This window comes from Oncorhynchus tshawytscha, linkage group LG14 (assembly GCF_018296145.1).
Source record: "Oncorhynchus tshawytscha isolate Ot180627B linkage group LG14, Otsh_v2.0, whole genome shotgun sequence".
In the NCBI taxonomy this organism is placed as follows: domain Eukaryota; kingdom Metazoa; phylum Chordata; class Actinopteri; order Salmoniformes; family Salmonidae; genus Oncorhynchus; species Oncorhynchus tshawytscha.
In genome coordinates, this window is record NC_056442.1 from 31,721,110 (window position 1) to 31,746,436 (window position 25,327).

Here is a 25,327-nt window from a genome sequence, read left to right on the forward strand (position 1 = left end):
CCACAGAGCTCATGTGACGCAGGCCAAAGCTCTCTGGCCAGCTGCCACACACCTCCAGCAGGGTCACACTGCGGTCAAACGTCCCTGGAACACAAACACCACCATTTAGAGACGGTCAGCACAACACAACCACACACACAGTCAGTAGAAACCCAAAACATAGTCAGTTAAGGTACACAAAGTAGAAATTATATATATGATCTGTTAAAGTGCACACTGATCAGTTTAACCATACACACTGTCAAAATACAAGCAAGAACCTTCTAATAGTCATTATAACGGCATGCTCGCAATTGCACACTTAGTCAGTCCAACCACATACACCAGTCAGTCCAAATACACAACCACATTCACAACCACACACTAAATCCATATAACCACACAGATGGTCAAGTGGAGTAGTGCCATCAAACACCTAAGCTGTGTTTGAATACTCATACTAACCGCACTAACTGTACTATTTGTGATGTACATTGAGTATGTAGTATGCTTATTGGTTTTAGTATGGATATAGTTAGTATGCCAAATGTTCCCGGATGTCGTGCTACATTCCCCCAAAATTCGAAGAACACATTCAGTGGACACGATTCCCATGCTTTTAGGGTCCATAATGCAATTCTCCAGAAAATGGGCGTGGTACCACAACATTTTCAGATTTGAAGAAAATGGTGGAAAATATGCAGTCAAAGTCCGACGAGAGCGGATACAAATGTATTGCTTTCACTAATTATGACAAATTTTAAGAGAATGTTGAGCAACGTAATAAAAAAGTAATGACTTTTCAAATAAGTTACACGTTATGTTGGCTGTCAGTTAGCAACGCTAGCCTTACGAACTGCATAGCATTATAGCAGTTGCTTGTATGTACCGGTATGTTAGCTAGCTACCTAACGTTAGTTGGCTACTAGTACATCGAACTTGCCAGTATATTAACTATATGCTATCTACCCAACATTTATTGACTTGATTATTCACTTTATTCTTATCTAAGTGGTATAGTCGCTGTGTGTTCTCAATGGACATTGTTAAAGATGTCTAGTTAGTTATTTGTTATGCTAACAAGCTAGCAAGAAGTTGCATAGCAACTTCCAGTAGAAAGGCGAAGTGCTAGTACACTCAACTGAATGAATACAATTTGTTTACAGTACACTAACATGAACTAATAGTATGTACAGTTGGAGTCGGAAGTTTACATACATTTAGGTTGGAGTCATTAAAACTAGCTTTTCAACCACTCCACAAATTTCTTGTTAATTAACAAATATAGTTTTGGCAAGTCGGTTAGGACATCTACTTTGTGCATGTGTAGCAGTGTGATGTTGTTCCCCTAGATTATGCACCAAGTTACACACAAGGACCAATTCAAATAAGCAGTCAAGATGGGATGTTAATAATTTTATAATAATTCAGTGTGTTGTCTCTTCGTGTGCAAGGCAAATAAAAATAATCCAACCAGCAGACCTCCAGTTGTGGCAGTGTCCTACATACATACACTATACACTAAGTTGACTGTGCCTTTAAACAGCTTGGAAAATTCCAGAAAATGATGTCATGGCTTTAGAAGCTTCTGATAGGCTAATTGACATCATTTGAGTCAATTGGAGGTGTACCTGTGGATGTATTTCAAGTCCTACCTTCAAACTCAGTTCCTCTTTGCTTGACATCATGGGAAAATAAAAAGAAATCAGACTTCCACAAGTCTGGTTCATCCTTTGGAGCAATTTCCAAATGCCTGAAGGTACCACATTCATCTGTACAAACAATAGTACGCAAGTATAAACACCATGGGACCACACAGCCATTATACCCCTCAGGAAGGAGACCCATTCTGTCTCCTAGATATGAACATACTTTGGTGCGAAAATTGCAAATCAATCCCATAACAACAGCAAAGGACCTTGAGAAGATGCTGGAGGAAACAGCCAGAAGAGGACTGGCCACCCCTCATAGCCTGGTTCCTCTGTAGGTTCCTTCCTGGGTTCTGGCCTTTCTAGGGAGTGTTTCCTAGCCACCGTGCTTCTACATCTGCATTGCTTGCTGTTTGTGGTTTTAGTCTGGGTTTCTGTACAGCACTTTGTGACATCAGTTGATGTAATAAGGGCTTTATAAAGACATTTGATTGATTGAAGATGCTGGAGGAAACGGGTACAAAGTTATCTATATCCACAGTAAAATGAGTCCTATATCAACATAATCTGAAAGGCCGCTTAGCAAGGAAGAAGTCACTGCTCCAAAACCGCCATAAAAAAGCCAGACTACGGTTTGCAACTGCACATGGGGACAAAGATCGTACTTTTTGGAGGAATGTCCTCTGGTCTGATGAAACAATAATATAACTGTTTGGCCATAATGACCATCGTTATGTTTGGAGGAAAAAGGGGGAGGCTTGCAAGCCGAAGAACACCATCCCAACCATAAAGCACGGGGGTGGCAGCATCATGTTGTGGGGGCGCTTAGCTGCAGGAGGGACTGGTGCACTTCACAAAATAGATGGCATCATGAGGCAGGAGAATGATGTGGATATATTCAAGCAACATCTCAAGACACCAGGAAGTTAAAGCTTGGTAGCAAATGGGTCTTCCAAATGGACAATGACCCCAAGCATACTTCCAAAGTTGTGGCAAAATGGCTTAAGGACAACAAAGTCAAGATATTGGAGTGGCCATCACAAAGCCCTGGCCTTAATCCTATAGAAATGTGAGGGCATAACTGAAAAAGCTTGTGCAAGCAAGGAGGTCTACAAACCCGACTCAGTTACACCAGCTCTGTCAGGAGGAATGGGCCAAAATTCACCCAACTTATTGTGGGAAGCTTGTGGAAGGCTACCCAAAATGTTAGACCCAAGTTAAACAATTTAAAGGCAATGCTACCTAATACTAATTGAGTGTATGTAAACTTCTGACCCACTGGGAATGTGATGAAAGAAATAAAAGCTGAAATAAATCATTCTCTCGACTACTTTTCTGACATTTCACATTCTTAAAATAAAGTGGTGATCCTAACTGACCTAAGACAGGGAATTTTTACTAGGATTAAATGTCAGGAATTGTGAAAAACTGAGTTTAAATGTATTTGGCTCAGGTGTATGTAACTTCAACTGTACACTCATTAAGTATGTAGTATACATACACACTGAATTAAGTCAAGAGATTTAGTAGCTGGGACAAAGGCTGCAGCTACTGACTATGGCCCTGGTTAAAGGGATACTTCGGGATTTTGGCAATGAGGCCCAGTCACTGCGCTAACGCTAGAAAACACTGCTAGCAGGGCGAGTGGATGGGAGGGATGGCATCAAACTAGGGAAAGTTAAGAGCCACTGGACTGATAAACAGAGCGGAAAGAGAGAGAGAGGCAGATGTTGAGAAAGACAATGACTGACAGAAAAGGAGGCATGATAGAGCAGAGGAAAGAAAAAGGTAAAACAGAGAAGGAAATAGAGAGAACAACACCAGAACAAGACTGGTATGATCTTTATCATAGAAGAGCTGCTATTGTTTGGTTCTCTGGTGGTTGTTTGCTGGTTGTTATTTGGGGGTTGTTATTTGGTTCTCTCTACCTGACACCTTGTCCCCTGGCCCAGACTGGGTCTGTGTTATCAGAAGGAGCAGCGACAGTGGACTCTTTGATCTCAGAGTTAAGTTCTGTGGCTATCTAGGCCCTAGGTGTATGGAGGTCTGGCCAGCCTCAGCCACACTCCAGCCCACTGACAAGCTCTAATGCTGGGGCGAGAGCCTGCACGGGCTGCCCTGACTGGCCTGGTTTTACACACAGATAGGAAGGACCAGGTCTCCACTTGGCTATCTGCTGTTAAGACACACACTACACCAGGCCAGGCAGGAGAAGCTGATAACTTTGCACCACTTCATAAAGAATCTGTGTGTGTGACTCCTCAAAAGATCCCCCCTTGCCAGCAGGCCCACAATCAAAGCCATGGCCAAGAGCCTGCGTGCAGGGTGATGTGGTGTGTGTGTGAGAGAGAACAGTAGCCCTGTGTGCCACAATAGGGCCCTTGAAGGTGACATGATGTTATTATGGTTACCAAGCGGTTGATTTGATGTTTTACCACAGTGTGGAATTGAATTTTCCACCGTTAAAACAACCCTCCGGCAATGCTGTGAAATGTGTCCTATCTTTCTGAGACCTCACTATGCTGGTATGTGAACCGTGAGCTAGTTCATTTGTTTACATGGGCTGAGTATGTAATGAGTAAGTAATGCATGTAATTGAGGTGTGCAAGCTTGTGTTAGGCTGTGTCTGCGTGAGCGTCAGTGTGTCCTCCTGAATTCACTGTCACAGCACTTCAGACGCTCTATGGAGACTTCCTTCACAAATCTATTAACCCATCAGTCTCAATTAACATGATGGCAGGACCCTAATGGTACGACCTAATTTCTCTCTCACTCACAGTCTCACAGTCTCACAGTCTCACAGTCTCACAGTCTCACACACACACACACACACACACACACACACACACACACACACACACACACACACACACACACACACACACACACACACACACACACACACACACACACACACACACACACACACACACGGGGTTCACATCAACCACTACAGAGCAAAAACATTAAACACAACACAGAAACCATTACACCAAAGTATGTTGTTTTAATTACTATTCCAAAACCACCATGACACTGGCCAAATGGACAATTTTGGACTATATAGATATAACCCCCAGAGAATGGTGAGCCAGATATGTAGCTGTCATGGTCAGTAGTCCCCCCCTCTCTCCCTGCATCAGGGGTGATGTCTGTTCGTTTAACCCATGTGTAACTCTGTGTTGTTGTTTTTGTCACACTGCTGTGCTTTATCTTGGCCAGGTCGCAGTTGTAAATGAGAACCTGTTCTCAACTGGCCTACCTGGTTAAATAAAGGTGAAATAAATAAAAATGTCTCCATGCTCCAGCATGTGACCGCAAGTCCCACTCCACCACTCCAGTCATTATCATGATGATGCTAATGAAATAACAGCCAGACTCCTCAGGGTTAGTAGGAACCGAGGGGCGTAGTGAGTGTAGAGCAGCAGGAGGGGATTCTTCCTCTGCAGGGTGGGGCTTTGCTTCTCCATCCCGCTTTTCATTTTTCACTGACAATGTTCTAGGAACAACTAAAACATGAGGACATGATGTTCACAAGCATTTCAGTGACAGGAGAGAGAGAAGAGACAGAGGGGAGAGAGAGAGAGAGAGAGAGAGAGCAGAGAGAAAGAGACAGGGAGGATGTGGACAGACACACATCTTTTCATCATGGTTAAACTAAAACCCAGGCTGGATTAGTTCTCTCCCAGCTGTTGGTTCACCGCCACACTGACTGAAGATCAGGTCCTACTGATCTCTCCCAACGCTAGTTTCCTTAAAGACTTAATCAGTGTGTGTGTGTTCACCTTTACAACAGGGCAGCAGCTCTGGATGGCACAGCTGGACACAAACACACACTGCACGCAACGCATAACAACCGGCCACAAGCCATCATCTCTGGGCTACCTGGTTGCTAAACAGCCTAATGACGGGAGGCTAACGGTTGGCTAGCTGATAGCAGTAATTCAATTAGGCTTTACTGCAGGGGGGTGTCATTAGAGTGATGGAGCTAACGAGGCTTAGTGCTGTAAACGGAGGGTTGTGACTCTGGGACGGCAGTTATTTGTGTTGGAAAAACAAATGCCTTCTGGTAACAAACATGCCACTGCGTAAATCACGATTTGACTGGAGGGAAGGCGACAGAGGTGTACATTTGGAAAGATACAGACTAACCCTCTGAGTTGGACCTGGGCAGCCTGTACCTGGAGCAGGGAGGGCATGGCTGTCTTGGTGTGATGACTAGCTGGGATGTGAGGTGGCAGACTTGAGGTTGAGGCTGTGTCTTAATCAGTAGGCTCTGTCCTCACAGTGGTTGTGAAACACACACACACACACTTCTTCTTGCGCTGTGAACCAAGTCTGACAGAGTGTGTGTGACAGTGGCCAGGCAGGGCCATGGAGACAGGAGTCAGTGAAAGAGTGGAGAGCTGCCTGCCAGAGTAGTTTAGTGGTGGGTGACATGTTAGTGTTAATGGAGATGGATTAACAGCTGTGATAGGTAGCTAGGAGGTCTCTCTTTGCTCTTCACTAGATACCCTTTCTTTCATTACACTAGGCCCTGCTTTTAAATATATTTACCCCCCCTCTCTCTCCTGGGTCGGCTGAGTACTAGTAATCCTTTCAATAGTGGGGCTTGCCCGGGGCCAAAGACTCACACCCGCGCACACACACACACTTACAAACACGCATGTGCGGCTGTGCTCACATAGTCATCACACAGAACACGTAAGCATGCACACACACAGACACACACACATGTAAGCATGCACACACACAGACACACACACATGTAAGCATGCACGCACACAGACACACACACAAGCTAAGCGTCAGTATAGAGACAAAGTAGAATCTCAATTCAACGGCTCAGATACAAGAGGTATGTGGCAGGGTCTACAGTCAATCACGGATTACAAAAAGAAAACCAGCCCAGTCACGGACCAGGATGTCTTGCTCCCAGACAGACTAAATTACTTTTTTGCCCGCTTTGAGGACAATACAGTGCCACTGACACGGCCCGCAACTAAAACATGCAGACTCTCCTTCACTGCAGCCGACGTGAGGAAAACATTTAAACGTGTCAACCCTCGCAAGGCTGCAGGCCCAGACGGCATCCCCAGCCGCGCCCTCAGAGCATGCGCAGACCAGCTGGCTGGTGTGTTTACGGACATATTCAATCAATCCCTATCCCAGTCTGTTGTTCCCACATGCTTCAAGAGGGCCACCATTGTTCCTGTTCCCAAGAAAGCTAAGGTAACTGAGCTAAACGACTACCGCCCCGTAGCACTCACTTCCGTCATCATGAAGTGCTTTGAGAGACTAGTCAAGGACCATATCACCTCCACCCTACCTGACACCCTAGACCCACTCCAATTTGCTTACCGCCCAAATAGGTCCACAGACGATGCAATATCAACCACACTGCACACTGCCCTAACCCATCTGGACAAGAGGAATACCTATGTGAGAATGCTGTCCATCGACTACAGCTCGGCATTTAACACCATAGTGCCCTCCAAGCTCGTCATCATCAAGCTCGAGACCCTGGGTCTCGACCCCGCCCTGTGCAACTGGGTACTGGACTTCTTGACGGGCCGCCCCCCAGGTGGTGAGGGTAGGCAACAACATTTCCACCCCGCTGATCCTCAACACTGGGGCCCCACAAGGGTGCGTTCTGAGCCCTCTCCTGTACTCCCTGTTCACCCACGACTGCCTGGCCACGCACGCCTCCAACTCAATCATCAAGTTTGCGGACGACACAACAGTGGTAGGCTTGATTACCAACAACGACGAGACGGCCTACAGGGAGGAGGTGAGGGCCCTCGGAGTGTGGTGTCAGGAAAATAACCTCACACTCAACGTCAACAAAACTAAGGAGATGATTGTGGACTTCAGGAAACAGCAGAGGGAACACCCCCTTATCCACATCGATGGAACAGTAGTAAGTTTTAAGTTCCTCGGCGTACACATCACAGACAAACTGAATTGGTCCACCCACACAGACAGCATCGTGAAGAAGGCGCAGCAGCGCCTCTTCAACCTCAGGAGGCTGAAGAAATTCGGCTTGTCACCAAAAGCACTCACAAACTTCTACAGATGCACAATCGAGAGCATCCTGTCGGGCTGTATCACCGCCTGGTACGGCAACTGCTCCGCCCACAACCGTAAGGCTCTCCAGAGGGTAGTGAGGTCTGCACAACGCATCACCGGGGGCAAACTACCTGCCCTCCAGGACACCTACACCACCCGATGTCACAGGAAGGCCATAAAGATCATCAAGGACAACAACCACCCGAGCCACTGCCTGTTCACCCCGCTATCATCCAGAAGGCGAGGTCAGTACAGGTGCATCAAAGCTGGGACCGAGAGACTGAAAAACAGCTTCTATCTCAAGGCCATCAGACTGTTAAACAGCCACCACTAACATTGAGTGGCTGCTGCCAACACACTGACTCAACTCCAGCCACTTTAATAATGGGAATTGATGGGAAATGATGTAAAATATATCACAAGCCACTTTAAACAATGCTACCTAATATAATGTTTACATACCCTACATTATTCATCTCATATGTATATGTATATACTGTACTCTATATCATCTACTGCATCTTTATGTATCACTAGCCACTTTAACTATGCCACTTTGTTTACATACTCATCTCATATGTATATACTGCACTCAATACCATCTACTGTATCTTGCCTATGCCGCTCTGTACCATCACTCACTCATATATCTTTATGTACATATTCTTTATCCCCTTATACTTGTGTCTATAAGGTAGTAGTTTTGGAATTGTTAGTTAGATTACTTGTTGGTTATTACTGCATTGTCGGAACTAGAAGCACAAGCATTTCGCTACACTCGCATTAACATCTGCTAACCATGTGTATGTGACAAATAAAATTTGATTTGATTTGACACGTAAGCATGCACGCACGCACACAGACACACACACACGTAAGCATGCACGCACGCACACAGACACACACACACGTAAGCATGCACGCACGCACACAGACACACACACACGTAAGCATGCACGCACGCACGCACACAGACACACACACGTAAGCACGCACGCACGCACACAGATACACACACACAAGTAAGCACACAGAGGCTCTTCACTTTGCACCTCCCTGTTTAAAGCCAGTTTAAAGGAGTCAGAGGCGCAATGATGGCTAGCTCACAATTAGCCTTAAACCTTTAATAGGTGAGACGGTCTCTGCACTGTGTGTGGTACTGTCAGACAGACTTCAAAGTCTCTGAGAAACATATACACACACACATACACTAACATGCCTCTGTACTGTAGTGTGTTTACATACAGTTCTGACTAGGGTTGTTACCGTGACCATATTACCGCCACACCTGCGGTCACGAGGGCAGTCAAATTCCATGTGACTGTTTAGTCACGGTAACTAGGCTTCTCCAAGCGCTGATGATGCTGATGGTCATTACTAGCCTACTAAACTTGCTAACTGCCTGGTACTCAGCACACTATTGTCCCGCTAATCACTCTGACATCAAGGCAAATGTAATCGAAAATTGAATCAAACACTTCATGAGAGCTCATGTTGCCAACATTTCTATAGGCAGGCTATGAAACTGCGGAGAAAACAGAGTGAAGGTCTCTATTAAAAAGAGGATCTTTCTATAGGCTAGGTCTACTATATTTCCATCTCAACTTTCCTAATATTAAGCACATTGTTCATCTTTACAACAGGAGTATAGCCTACCTGGCTGGCATCAAAATGAACCACATGAAAAGCATCCTCCCTTCCCTATTTATGTATTTCCCCTGCGGCCCCTGTTTCGATACAGGTGCATGACAATGGTTCATTCTAAATCAAAACAAATTTCACATGTATATATTATTTAGTATATGTAAAGACAAGATTAAATCAAGAATAGTCTGATGGGTGACAATATTACCCTGTCACTCTGTGAATTATACATTATCACTTGTGAATGATGCCAATCATAAGAAACTGCCTTGTTTTTTGCGACTTTTTCGAATCATAGTCGCACACCTCATGTACCCTAGCCCATAGGCCTATGTTTTGATAAGATTTGTATCACAACTAAAGTGGACAAATAACTTCTTAAAAGTAAGCACATTGATCCGCTTTACAAGGCGTTTCTCTTTCTTTCTCTCTCTCTTCTCTTGGAGGACCTGAGCCCAAGGACCATGCCTCAGGACTACCTGGCCTGATGATTCCTTGCTGTCCCCAGTCCACCGGGTCATGCTGCTGCTCCAATTTCAACTGTTCTGCCTGCGGCTATGGAACCCTGACCTGTTCACTGGACGTGCTACCTGTCCCAGACCTGGAACTCTCTGAGGTGCTGACCTGTTGCACCCTCTACAACCACTGTGATTATTATTACCTGACCCTGCTGGTCATCTATGAATGTTTGAACATCTTGGCCATGTTCTGTTATAATCTCCACCCAGAAGAGGACTGGCCACCCCTCAGAGCCTGGTTCCTCTCTAGGTTTCTTCCTAGATTCTGGCCATTCTAGGGAGCTTTTCCTAGCCACCGTGCTTCTACACCTGCATCGCTTGTTGTTTGGGGTTTAGGGCTGGGTTTCTGTACAGCACTTTTGTGAGATCGATTGAATTTGATTGATAAGCAGCGAGTGAGTTTCAAGTTTGGGGAAGATAATTTTCACCATAAAAATGCACCTTTATAATAAAAGCATTACATGCATAATTGCAATTGTGTTCACTTTGATAATGGTGTTTTCCCGCTAATGAAACATTTGCGCTTATAGACTACTGCCATGTGCACATTGCTGCGCTTATAATGTGAAGAAGGTCCAATAGTTCATCAACATTTTAAGCTAAATGTTCTGATCTGTTTCGTCAGCCACATGGCGTAAAATGTTTATGCTAGTTGTTGTATTAACTTTATTGCACCCCACAACATGCCCAGACTATGCTTAGAATATTTATTTCTCACACAGAATAGGTCAACGTTTATACTAACGGGAATGGTAGATTGATATAGGCTAGTGTTTTTGCTGTTCGTTAGGCCTACTCATCTTATTGGATGACGAAACGTAAATGTGGACAGTACTTCCAATATCTTCAATATGCACCTCGGAATTGGATAAGGACATGCGCAGTTGCGTCCCTGATGTGTCTGTCTTCACTTGTAGCCTGTGAGAAAGACCTGATCATGTAATGGAGAGCCATGTGAGTGAGATGCGCTTCAGATTGCGTAGCACTCAGGGAGAAGGGCACCATGCAGCACTCAGGGAGAAGGGCACCATGCAGCACTCAGGGAGAAGGACACAATGCAGCACTCAGGGAGAAGGGCACCACGCAGCACTCAAGGAGAAGGACACAATGCAGCACTCAGGGAGAAGGACACAATGCAGCACTCAGGGAGAAGGACACAATGCAGCACTCAGGGAGAAGGACACAATGCAGCACTCAGGGAGAAGGACACAATGCAGCACTCAGGGAGAAGGACACAATGCAGCACTCAGGGAGAAGGGCACCACGCAGCACTCAGGGAGAAGGACACAATGCAGCACTCAGGGAGAAGGACACCACACAGCACTCAGGGAGAAGGACACAATGCAGCACTCAGGGAGAAGGACACCACACAGCACTCAGGGAGAAGGACACAATGCAGCACTCTGGGCCACAAAAGGCATATATTTTTTTTAGGGTGCATTACGGCCACAAAGGGGATGTCGCCGTGAAATTCGAGGCATTATGAAGTGCTTGTCAAATTGTGAATGAGAGACTGAGTGCGTACAGCCTGCACAAAAAACTAAGTAGAGCTCATGCCTTTCATGCTGCTTTTTTCAAATCCTTAATTTCATCATGCAGCCGTATAATGTACAAAAAAATCAAAACATATAGCCCAATGTTTGTAAAACAACTAAAGTTACATTAATAACTAACTTAAGCATATAGGAGTACCTATTGCTTTCTTAACCGCTCAACACGGAATAGCCACATGTGCGCCCTCCCTCAAATCTATAAAATATTTCCATTTTATTCAGCTTTGTTCAATTGCATTCTTCATACTATAAAATAATATAAAATAATGCTAAGGAATTGTAAGCAAATCTTGTTTGCTAAATGAACTAGTGTAGCCCACAGTCATTTGGCATAGCCACATCAGGACAGTATGCTTTTCTGTTCTTCTGAAATAAACTACATCATGCTTCTTTACATCTGTCTCAAATAAATAAGTGATTTATTGTGAAGGTGTAGGCCTTGTTATATGGATTTATTAGACTTTTAAAATGTAGATGTTCCAAAGGTCTGCATCAGTGGCTTGTAGGCTATGTGTGGAAGAGAGCAGATGCTAAATGTGTTTATGTTAATTAACGGTCAATTACCGTGAGAACGGTAGTTGTTTGCTTGACAATCACCGGCCCTATATCTGACCCACATGCTCTCTCTCGGTGGGGGGACCTTGAGGGCAACAGCATGGTCTTTGAACCGCTCAATAGGGAAAGTAAAGGGTCTAAAAGTGGCGTTCAGTCAGTGAGATCAAAGGATAGAAGGGAGATAAGACCTCATTGTCCCAACAACATAACCCCCATACCAGGACGGTGAGAGTGACAAGGACGCAGATATCCCAGCAGATAATCACTCTCTGTTCTCTCTCTGTGTGTGGGATTAGACCTGTGACTCAGCCTGTCTCCCTTCTAATCTGAAACTGGAACCTTCATCATCAAAATGGCTGATAACGGGATACTGCAAATGCTGCACAGATTGTGGCTTGGAAAAACTTCATGTGTGTGTGTCAATGTACACGTGACTGCACCGTGTAGTTCCCAAACACACCAGTGCCATATGTTCATGTGTTTTGACCCAATGGTACCACACATATGTGTCTGTGTTTGCACACGCATCATGTAAAAACACAGAGCACCATGTGATGTGTGTCTTCTTCAGTACTGATTATACTGGCTTGTCAAATGAAGTGGTGTGCACACAGTTATGAGGGCACCTGAGAGGGGACAGATTGGCTATCGAGGGCACACACACACCTCCCGATATAAATGACTGATAGAGTACGAGAGTCCTGGCCTGATGCAGGCTGGGTCTCTGGTGTAGAGAGCAGAAAAATATGGCAACATGGTTTATTCCTGGATAGGAATGTTCACCATCTTATCAACAATATAAAATATAGATTTTTTTCACAGCAGTTTTAGGTTTAAAATATTATCTTTGGAATCCAGTCATTGGTTAGTCAGAATATTGACTGGGTCCAGTTATTTATCATACTACAGTCTATGTTCTAACTAGGCCTACCTTACCATGCCCTGTGCCCTCCAACCTCACGCCCTCCTGTCCCTCATCATACCCCACCACAGGTTCTCCAGGTCCTCATAAGCCACCACCAAACATGGCGCCGCCGGGTCCAGTGACCGGGCCAACCTGGAGGCCAACCTGGAGACCAACCTGGAGACCAACCTGGAGGCCAACCTGGAGACCAACCTGGAGGCCAACCTGGAGACCAACCTGGAGGCCAACCTGGAGACCAACCTGGAGGCCAACCTGGAGACCAACCTGGAGGCCAACCTGGAGGCCAACCTGGAGACCAACCTGGAGGCCAACCTGGAGGCCAACCTGGAGGCCAACCTGGAGGCCAACCTGGAGGCCAACCCGGAGGCCAACCTGGAGGCCAACCTGAAGACCACTCTGGAGGCCACCCTGCCTTAAGGGGCCTGTGGATCTGGTTTGAAGGTCTGTTCTGCCGGTGTTTTGATGGCTCTGACCATTCAACAACACAGGAGAGAGATGGGGAATAAAGGGAAGTGAATGTGCCTTGCTGGGGGACAAGACCGCTCTGTTTTCTCCTTCTCTCGTTCTTTATCCAGGACCCTGTGCTGACGGGGTGTGTGTGTTCGGGCCGTGTGGTGGTGATGATGGGTTGAGGTGGTGCCCTGGGCTTGATTAGAGGGGAGCCATGGGTTTGACACAGAGAAGACCTCACCAGGGTGTGTTTCCTGACAAACGGCAGGCGTGGTCTGACAGTGACAACGTGTGTGTGTGTGTGTGTGTGTACTTCTACGGCCTGGTGCCGAGGGGTCACCCTCAGGGCGGAGAACCAAGCATTAACACTCCCTAGGTCAAACAGCAGGTTTCACTACAACCCAACATGGCAACACAGAGAAGCAAATAGCCTTCATATCTTTCCCCAGAATCTGGCAACCCAGCAAACACAACGGATGGATCGCAAATGAGCCCTATGGGCTCCGGTCAAAAGTAGTCTACTACAGCATATAGGGAATAGGGTGCCATTTGAGACAAATACAATCCCATGCCACTTTAACTTAACCCCTCCTAATATAACACAGATGTTTCTGGTTCTATCCCATTAAAAATAATGTATATAGCATCTCCCCAACCCAATCACCTTGGGGAGACTTGTCCCTTCACCTTATTACCATAAGTGGCTAACCACACCTAAACAAAGTGTGGGTCTAGGTAAAACATGGACTGTCTTTGGAAAACAAAGGCCTATCTTTGGTAGTGCACTTCATGGTTTAGCAGTAGTGAAATGATTTCAGGAAGTATCATGATGCAGTGTAATTGAATGAGGCTAATGTGATGATGATGCGGTGACGGTCAGGAGTTACACACTAATGTTCAGGCCCATTTGTTTCCTTGACAGGACAAGAATGTGTCTCACTCTCTCTCACACGCTCTCTCCCTCCCTCTGTTGTCATAATCTCTCTCTTTCCCATGGTAACAACCCCATCCCCAATTGTTGTTATAAGATCACAGAGGGGACCTACTTCCAGGAAGTAAAATCTGCTTTTGGAGAGAATCCTCTCTATTGGAGAGGATTCAACACCTAAAGTACCTCTAATCTCATCACAACACCATGTAAGACCAGGAGTGTGTGTATGTGTGTGTCTGTGCTTGGGTTATCAATCATAGACACAAGTGGTTTGTCTTTCTTGGGTACAACTCACAATCCATCTTAAAAGGAAGTAATCTGATTGGACAAGAAATGTGTTAGGTTGTTTATACGGACGTGGAGTGTAGAGCTTCAGATCAGTTCTGATGTGATGTAGAGAGCTTCAGTTCAGTTCTGATGTGATGTAGAGAGCTTTAGTTCAGTTCTGATGTGATGTAGAGAGCTTTAGTTCAGTTCTGATGTAGAGAGCTTTAGTTCAGTTCTGATGTGATGTAGAGAGCTTCAGTTCAGTTCTGATGTGATGTAGAGAGCTTTAGTTCAGTTCTGATGTAGAAAGCTTTAGTTCAGTTCTGATGTAGAGCGCTTTAGTTCTGTTCTGATGTAGAGCGCTTTAGTTCAGTTCTGATGTAGAGAGCTTTAGTTCAGTTCTGATGTGATGTGGAGAGCTTTAGTTCAGTTCTGATGTGATGTAGAGAGCTTTAGTTCAGTTCTGATGTGATGTAGAGAGCTTCAGTTCAGTTCTGATGTGATGTAGAGAGCTTTAGTTCAGTTCTGATGTAGAGAGCTTTAGTTCAGTTCTGATGTGATGTAGAGAGCTTCAGTTCAGTTCTGATGTGATGTAGAGAGCTTTAGTTCAGTTCTGATGTGATGTAGAGAGCTTCAGTTCAGTTCTGATGTGATGTAGAGAGCTTTAGTTCAGTTCTGATGTAGAGCGCTTTAGTTCTGATGTAGAGAGCGCTTTAGTTCAGTTCTGATGTAGAGAGCTTTAGTTCAGTTCTGATGTGATGTAGAGAGCTTCAGTTCAGTTCTGATGTGATGTAGAGAGCTTTAGTTCCGTTCTGATGTGATGTAGAGAGCTTTAATTCAGGCTGATATGATTGTGTCCTAAACCAAGTATTCACCTGGGACAAGTTATTCTCTCTCATCGTTGTCTCATTCTGTCATTTTCCGAAAGCCGCTTATCTGGCTGTCGCTGGACCCCTCTATACCCTCTATCCATTGGTATTCACAAAATCTGACCCTAGTCACCTACTCTTGGGATGGCATTAGTGTCAGTAGTAGTGGACTGTAGGCGCCGGTTACTTCCGGCGCCGACAGAGATGGCCGCCTTGCTTCGCGTTCCTAGGAAACTGTGCAGTTTTTTGTTTTTTGACGTGTTATTTCTTACATTGGTACCCCAGGTCATCTTAGGTTTCATTACATACAGTCGGGAAGAACTACTGAATATAAGAGCAACATCAACTCACCATCAGTACGACCAGGAATATGACTTTCCCGAAGCGGATCCTGTGTTCTGCATTTCACCCAGGACAATGGAATGGATCCCAGCCTGCGACCCAAAACAAAGACGTCGTAAAAGAGGGAAACGAAGCGGTCTTCTGGTCAGGCTCCGGAGACGGGCACATCGTGCACCACTCCCTAGCATACTTCTCGCCAATGTCCAGTCTCTTGACAACAAGGTTGATGAAATCCGAGCAAGGGTAGCATTCCAGAGGGACATCAGAGACTGTAACGTTCTTTGCTTCACGGAAACATGGCTCACTCGAGAGACGCTAACGGAATCGGTGCAGCCAGCTGTTTTTTTCACGCATCGTGCCGACAGAAACAAACATCTTTCTGGTAAGAAGAGGGGCGGGGGCGTATGCTTTATGGTTAATGAGACGTGGTGTGGTCACAACAACATACAGGAACTCAAGTCCTTCTGTTATTCCTCACAATCAAATGTCGACCGCATTATCTACCAAGGGAATTCTCTTCGATTATAATCCCAGCGGTATATATTCCCACCCAAGCAGACACATCGATGGCTCTGAACAAACTTTATTTGACTCTTTGCAAACTGGAAACCACATATCCTGAGGCTGCATTCATTGTAGCTGGGGATTTTAACAAGGCTAATCTGAAAACAAGACTCCCTAAATTGTATCAGCATATCGATTGCGCAACCAGGGCTGGTAAAACCTTGGATCATTGCTATTCTAACTTCCGCGACGCATATAAGGCCTTCCCCCGCCCTCCTTTCGGAAAAGCTGACCACGACTCCATTTTGTTGCTCCCTGCCTACAGACAGAAGTTAAAACAAGAAGCTCCCGCGCTGAGGTCTGTTCAACGCTGGTCTGACCAATCTGATTCCACGCTCCAAGACTGCTTCCATCACATGGACTGGGATATGTTCCGCATTGCGTCCAACAACAATATTGACGAATACGCTGATTCGGTGAGCGAGTTCATTAGAAAGTGCATTGAATATTTCGTTCCCATAGCAACGATTAAAACATTCCCAAACCAGAAACCGGGGATTGATGGCAGCATTCGTGTGAAACTGAAAGCGCGAACCACTGCTTTTAACCAGGGCAAGGTGACCGGAAACATGACCGAATACAAACAGTGTAGCTATTCCCTCCGCAAGGCAATCAAACAAGCTAAGCGTCAGTACAGACACAAAGTAGAGTCGCAATTCAACGGCTCAGACACAAGAGGTATGTGGCAGGGTCTACAGTCAATCACGGATTACAAAAAGAAAACCAGCCCCGTCACGGACCAGGATGTCTTGCTCCCAGGCAGACTAAATTACTTTTTTGCCTGCTTTGAGGACAATACAGTGCCACTGACATGGCCCGCAACCAAAACATGCGGACTCTCCTTCACTGCAGCCGATGTGAGTAAAACATTTAAACGTGTTAACCCTCGCAAGGCTGCAGGCCCAGACGGCATCCCCAGCCGCATCCTCAGAGCATGCGCAGACCAGCTGGCTGGTGTGTTTACGGACATATTCAATCAATACTTATCCCAGTCTGCTGTTCCCACATGCTTCAAGAGGGCCACCATTGTCCCTGTTCCCAAGAAAGCTAAGGTAACTGAGCAAAACGACTACCGCCCCGTAGCACTCACTTCCGTCATTATGAAGTGCTTTAAGTTCCTCGGCGTACACATCACACACAAACTGAATTGGTCCACCCACACAGACAGCGTTGTGAAGAAGGCGCAGCAGCGCCTCTTCAACCTCAGGAGGCTGAAGAAATTTGGCTTGTCACCAAAAGCACTCACAAACTTCTACAGATGCACAATCGAGAGCATCCTGTCGGGCTGTATCACCGCCTGGTACGGCAACTGCTCCGCCCACAACCGTAAGGCTCTCCAGAGGGTAGTGAGGTCTGCACAACGCATCACCGGGGGCAAACTACCTGCCCTCCAGGACACCTATACCACCCGATGTCACAGGAAGGCCATAAAGATCATCAAGGACAACAACCACCCGAGCCACTGCCTGTTCACCCCGCTATCATCCAGAAGGCGAGGTCAGTACAGGTGCATCAAAGCTGGGACCGAGAGACTGAAAAACAGCTTCTATCACAAGGCCATCAGACTGTTAAACAGCCACCACTAACATTGAGTGGCTGCTGCCAACACACTGACTCAACTCCAGCCACTTTAATAATGGGAATTGATGGGAAATGATGTAAAATATATCACTAGCCACTTTAAACAATGCTACTTAATATAATGTTTACATACCCTACATTACTCATCCCATATGTATATGTATATACTGTACTCTATATCGTCTACTGCATCTTTATGTAATACCTGTATCACTAGCCACTTTAAACTATGCCACTTTGTTTACATACTCTACATTACTCATCTCATATGTATATACTGTACTCGATACCATCTACTGCATCTTGCCTATGCCGTTCTGTACCATCACTCATTCATATATCTTTATGTACATATTCTTTATCCCTTTACACTTGTGTGTATAAGGAAGTAGTTTTGGAATTGTTAGGTTAGATTACTCGTTGGTTATTACTGCATTGTCGGAACTAGAAGCACAAGCATTTCGCTACACTCGCATTAACATCTGCTAACCATGTGTATGTGACAAATACATTTGATTTGATTTATTGTTGGCTGTAGATTTCTCCACATACAGTACTGTACATCAATATTCTGATAACGCTTCCGTGGTTTTAGAGTCTTCACATGAATCATGTAATGGAGTTTGAGCAGAGCCACCAAATGAATACAGCACATACATATTCCATAAGAGGTTATGATCACAGCTTTCATAATGGGACATTCTGATCTTACGAGAATATTATTGTTGAGTTGTGAAGAATGTTGGGAAAAATAAAGTGTGTTCCTACATAGTTCAAGGTCCAATGCAGGTCTCAATATCAAATAATTTCTGGGTAACAATTAAGTGCCTCACTGTAATTGTTTTCACTTACAATGATCAAAAAGAAACAAAAATAGCTTCTTAGCAAAGGGACATTTCTCAAGCAATAATTGTGCTAGGTCTCTTTGGGAGTGGTCTAAGTGGGGAAAGGAAAACTGACAATTTGCTGTTATTGGCAGAGAGGTTTGGAACTCGCTTTCTTATTGGATATTAACTAATTTACCGCATGGTGAAGTCACCATGGAAGGCCAAAACTCCATCCAATCAAAACAGGCTGACATTTTTGGCTGTCTTTCCAAACAGCTCTTACTAAAAAAGGACATTATCATAACTTTTACAATTTCACAGTATCATTCCAAGCTCAGTGTAATATATATATAAACCATAGAAAATCACATTTTAGACTGCACAGGGCCTTTAAGGTCGCCTCCCTGTCATTACTCTAGTCTGGTCTATTCACCTCTCATTTATATCTCCATTCACTCATTTTGGCCGAAAACCGCTTATCTGGCTTTTGCTGAACCCCTCTGGAGGGAGGATGAGAGAACGCTCCTTCCCTCACACAATCCATCCCTAAATCAATGGTTATTCACATAATCCAACCCTAGTCTACTACATTTGGAATGGCATTAGCAACACTAGGAGTGGACTGCACAGGCTGTAGATTCCTCAACGTGTGTGTGTGTGTGTGCGCAAGTATATGTGTGACTGTGTGTATGTGTGACTGTGAGTGCGCCACTTTATCTACAGTAAATAAAGAAAAAAGTCACATTCTAAACATGCTCTTAATAATTGAATGGATACACAACCATTTGTCAATGTATCTGCCTTAGCCCTGGGTCCAGCCCCTGCCTGGTGCCTGGCCTCCAAACAAGCTCTGGAAATCCTCACCCCACATACCTGCAGTAAAAGTGTCAGGAGCTGCGCTTTTATTACGCACACACACACGCGCACACACACACACACACACCTGGGGTTCACATCAACCACTACAGAGCAAAAACATTCAACACAGAAACCATTACACCAAAGTCTCAGTAGCCCTGTCTTGATACACACACGTCCAGCCCTGCCTGTCTCTCTCCAGTCTTCCATAATGGAGATCACCAAACATTTACAGATGAATAGTCTAGATCCATATTGACATAGACAGACATGCCTTGATACAGTACTAATGACATTAACCGCACAGAGGCTGTCACAGACTCAGGCGTTATTAAGCTGTCAGTCACTGCTACATGCCAAATGGCACCCCATTCCCTATATAGTGCACTACCTTTGACAAGAGCCTCTGATAAAAAGTATCACACTATAAAGGGTATAATGGGGCAATTTAAGATGAATAAAGTTAATATTCAGTTAAGCATTATCAACACAATGCACATGTTTTCCCATTATATTATAGACATGATTTCCAGTGTTCTATTTGGGACACTCCTTTTGATGGTCACTAAATTTGATACTGAACATTACGGAGGTTTTTATTTTTATTTCACCTTTATTTACAACTGCGACCTGGCCAAGATAAAGCAAAGCAGTGCGACAAAAACAACAGAGTTACACATGGGATAAACAAACGCACAATAGAAAAAGTTTATGTACAGTGTGTGCAAATGTAGGAAGATTAGGGAGGTAAGGCAATAAATAGAGAATAGAGGCGAAATAATTATAATTTAGCATTAACACTGGAGTGATAGATGTGCAGATGATGATGTGCAAGTTGAGATACAGGGGTGCAAAAGAGCAAAAAAACAATATGGGGATGAGGTAGTTGGGTGGGCTATTTACAGATGGGCTGTGTACAGGTACAGTGATCAGTAAGCTGCTCTGACAGCTGATGCTTAAAGTTAGAGAGGGAGATATGTCCCCAGCTTCAGGGATTTTTTGCAAAGATTTTTGCATTTTTTGCCAAGTCATTGGCAGCAGAGAACTGGAAGGAAAGGCGGCCCAAAGTGTTGGCTTTGGGGATCACCAGTGAAATATACCTGCTGGAGCGCGTGTTATACGGGTAGGTGTTGCTATGGTGACCAGTGAGCTGAGATAAGGCGGGGATTTACCTAGCAAAGACTTATAGATGACCTGGAGCCAGTGGGTTTGGCGACGAATATGTAGCGAGGGCCAACGAGAGCATACAGGTCGCAGTGGTGGGTAGTATATGGGGCTTTGGTGACAAAATGGATGGCACTGGGATACACTACATCCAGTTTGCTGAGTAGAGTGTTGGAGGCTATTTTGTAAATGACATCACCGAAGTCAAGGATCGGTAGGATAGTCAGTTTTACGAGTGTATGTTTGGCAGCATGAGCAAAGGAGACTTTGCTGCGAAATAGGAAGCTGATTCTAGATTGAATTTTGGATTGGAGATGCTTAATGTGAGTCTGGAAGGAGAGTACAGTCTAGTCAGACACCTAGGTATTTGTAGGCGGGTGTGGGCAGCAAATCGGTTGAAAAGCATGCATTTAGTTTTACTAGCATTTAAAAGCAGTTGGAGGCCACGGAAGGACTGTTGTATGTATGGCATTGACGCTCGTTTGGAGGTTTGTTAGCACAGTGTCCAAAGGGCCAGAACAGAATGGAGAATGGTGTCGTCTGCGTAGAGGTGGATCAGAGAATCACCAGCAGCAAGAGCGACATCCTTGATATATACAGAGAAAAGAGTCGGCCCGAAAATTGAACCCTATGGCACCCCCATAGAGACTGCCAGAGGTTCGGACAACAGGCCCTCCGATTTGACACACTGAACTCTATCTGAGAAGTAGTTGGTGAACCACGCGAGGCAGTCATTTGAGAAACCAAGTCTATTGAGTCTGCCGATAAGAATGTGGTGATTGGCAGAGTCGAAAGCCTTGGCCAGCTCGATGAAGATGGCTGCACAGTATTGTCTTTTATCGATGCCGGTTATGATATCGTTTAGGACCTTGAGCGTGGCTGAGGTGCACCCATGACCAGCTCGGAAACCAGACTGCATACTGGAGAAGGTAAGGTGAGATTCTAAATCTGTTTGTTAACTTGGCTTTTGAAGATTTTAGAAAGGCAGGGCAGGATGGATATAGGTCTGTAAGGGTTCTCATCTGTTGATAGCGATTGATGCCAAACTGGAGGTAAAAGGAGCGAGGACACGGATCGTTATGTATTCTGTGACCCTGTGTGGTTCTGTAGCAGCTGATGTGACTTCCTACAGGCCTCTCGGCGGGTGTTACCAGAACATTAGTTCTGTGGGATTAGAATATAAGGGCCTTCTTAGAGAACACCAGTTAGACATGTTCTCTGCTTCTATGCAGGAGGTTGTCTCCCTGTTGCAACTTGTATTAAACCAGATTGAAATATATGTTTCATTTAAGGCAATTCAATTAAGAACAAATTCTTATTTACAATGACGGCCTAGCAATAGACGGGGAATAATAAAACTGTAAGACAACACAGACAGAAGACACTGGCAACAGCACAAATATAACAGCAAACAAACAGTGTGTGTGTGCACGTGCAGGCATGTGTGTGGTATTTGTGAGGTAAAACAACATGCTTCCATACATACTGCAACGCCAACTAGTGACATCAGGTGACAACTAGAACCAACTACGTCTCAACAACCAGTTCATCTATTTGTCCTTTGAACTCAAGGGACACCAGGTACTGGAGTTTGAGGTTGGCATGGAGGGAATACCAACACCAGGTGGCTGAGTAATGACCTTTTTCCATGCTCGGTTGTAATTTTCAGGAGTCTTAGCATAAAACAAGATTGAGATCTGTGCTTGTGTGCATTTTCATTTCGAGTAAAGAAAAGGATAGATAAAATGGCAATTTTCCAAAAATGTCCTTATAAATATGAATGTACCAGTGTTTGAGCCTGGTGTTGCCAACTGACAGCACTGGTGAGTTAGACGTCTCTGATTGGTGACAAAATGAAGGGCTGCATGATGTACAGAGTAAAGAGCCTACAGTGTAGAGCTTGAGGCTTGCACATACATAGTCTCACCATAGTCCAATACAGAGTGAAAAGTACAACAAATCAACTATTTTCTGGCGGCAAAGGAACACTATGCTTTGGGCCGGTAATAAAACCCAATACGCAGCTTGAGTTCCCTGACAAGGTTCTCGACAAACAATTGTACGTTTTGACTTGCTCTATAAAATGGTCTTCCAAGCTAGTAATGACATGGTTTTCAGAGTGTTTAGTGTTAGAAAATACTATGCATTTTGTTTTAGAGGAATTTAGAACAAGCTTCAAATTGTACCGATTCTGTTGAAGGATGTAAAAAGCTGTAAAGCCAAAGTCAAACTGCTGCCACTTGAATAAAGAACAGTGTCATCCGCATAGAAATCGGCTGTCTCAATATGACTCCCAATGTTGTTGATCTAGATAATAAACAAGGAACCTAAAATTGATCCTTGAGGCACACCCGAGCACAACTCTCCAGAGTCCGACTTACAACCATCTGCCTTAACACACTGGGTTCTCTTTGACAGGCAGTTCAAACCACTCCAGAGCATGACCAGTAATCCCTGCTCCAAGACATGGTCCACAGTGTCAAACGCCTTTGACAAGTCTATGAATATAAATACACAATGCAGCTTCCTATCCAGTGCACAGTGAATATCATTCAAAACCTTCAAAGTTGCTTTAACAGTACTGTGGCCAGACCTGAAACGCAATGGGAGGCACACATCAACGTCTGGTCTCCTTTTGTTTCACCCGGAAATTCCTATTATAGAGGTAACACTAATTTTAGGATTTAAGGGTTGACTTGTAAGATGGGATGATGTCAAGGTGAATTTAGAGCTATGTAGGTTAGGCTCAAACACAGGAGGGATCTGCATGGGGTGATGCATCCGTGTGCCTGGAGACGGAATAGGGGGTTACTAAAGGGATAGTATATATCCACCCCCCCACCCCCTTATACAAAGACCGGACACACACAAACACACACACACACTTTAAAGAGAAGAGCAGTGATGTGTTAGTGTGTGACATCTGGGACTGTAATCAGTGGTTCTCTATCAAGAGCTGCCAAAGCATATCCACTTTACAGATCGATCTACACTGGCCCACGCCAACACACACACACACATGTTATTTACATACATTCTCTAAACCTAACACACACACACACACACACGTTATTTACATACATTCTCTAAGCCAACACAAACACACGTTATTTACATACACTAAACCACACACACACACACGTTATTTACATACATTCTCTAAACCACACACACACACACACGTTATTTACATACATTCTCTAAACCTAACACACACACACGTTATTTACATACATTCTCTAAGCCAACACACACACACACACATGTTATTTACATACATTCTCTAAACCTAACACACACACACACGTTATTTACATACATTCTCTAAACCTAACACACACACACACGTTATTTACATACATTCTCTAAACCTAACACACACACACACGTTATTTACATACATTCTCTAAACCACACACACGTTATTTACATACATTCTCTAAACCTAACACACACACACACGTTATTTACATACATTCTCTAAACCAACACACACACACACACACATGTTATTTACATACATTCTCTAAACCAACACACACACACACATGTTATTTACATACATTCTCTAAACCTAACACACACACACACGTTATTTACATACATTCTCTAAACCTAACACACACACACACGTTATTTACATACATTCTCTAAACCTAACACACACACACACGTTATTTACATACATTCTCTAAGCCAACACACACACACACACGTTATTTACATACATTCTCTAAACCTAACACACACACACACGTTATTTACATACATTCTCTAAACCTAACACACACACACACACGTTATTTACATACATTCTCTAAACCTAACACACAACACACGTTATTTACATACATTCTCTAAACCCACACACACACACACGTTATTTACATACATTCTCTAAACCTAACACACACACACACACGTTATTTACATACATTCTCTAAACCTAACACACACACACACGTTATTTACATACATTCTCTAAACCTAACACACACACACACGTTATTTACATACATTCTCTAAACCTAACACACACACACACGTTATTTACATACATTCTCTAAACCTAACACACACACACACGTTATTTACATACATTCTCTAAACCTAACACACACACACACGTTATTTACATACATTCTCTAAACCTAACACACACACACACGTTATTTACATACATTCTCTAAACCAACACACACACACATTATTTACATACATTCTCTAAACCAACACACACACACACATTATTTACATACATTCTCTAAACCTAACACACACACACACATTATTTACATACATTCTCTAAACCAACACACACACACACACGTTATTTACATACATTCTCTAAACCAACACACACACACACGTTATTTACATACATTCTCTAAACCTAACACACACACACACGTTATTTACATACATTAAACCTAACACACACACACGTTATTTACAAACCTAAACCTACACACACACACACGTTATTTACATACATTCTCTAAACCTAACACACACACACGTTATTTACATACATTCTCTAAACCTAACACACACACACGTTATTTACATACATTCTCTAAAC

The 25,327-nt window shown here is 44.2% G+C and overlaps 1 protein-coding gene across 3 annotated transcripts in view; it reads right to left on the bottom strand.

The window, feature by feature from the left end:
- The window catches only part of LOC112267028 (BCAS3 microtubule associated cell migration factor), a 354,308-nt gene that overhangs the window by 28,322 nt on the left and 300,659 nt on the right, over positions 1-25,327 (bottom strand). For all 3 annotated transcript variants that reach the window (XM_042297357.1, XM_042297358.1, XM_042297359.1), the window contains one exon: positions 1-84. This exon is cut by the window's left edge and continues 84 nt beyond it. In XM_042297357.1, coding sequence (XP_042153291.1) covers positions 1-84 — 84 coding nt within the window. The remainder of the gene's footprint in view (positions 85-25,327) is intronic.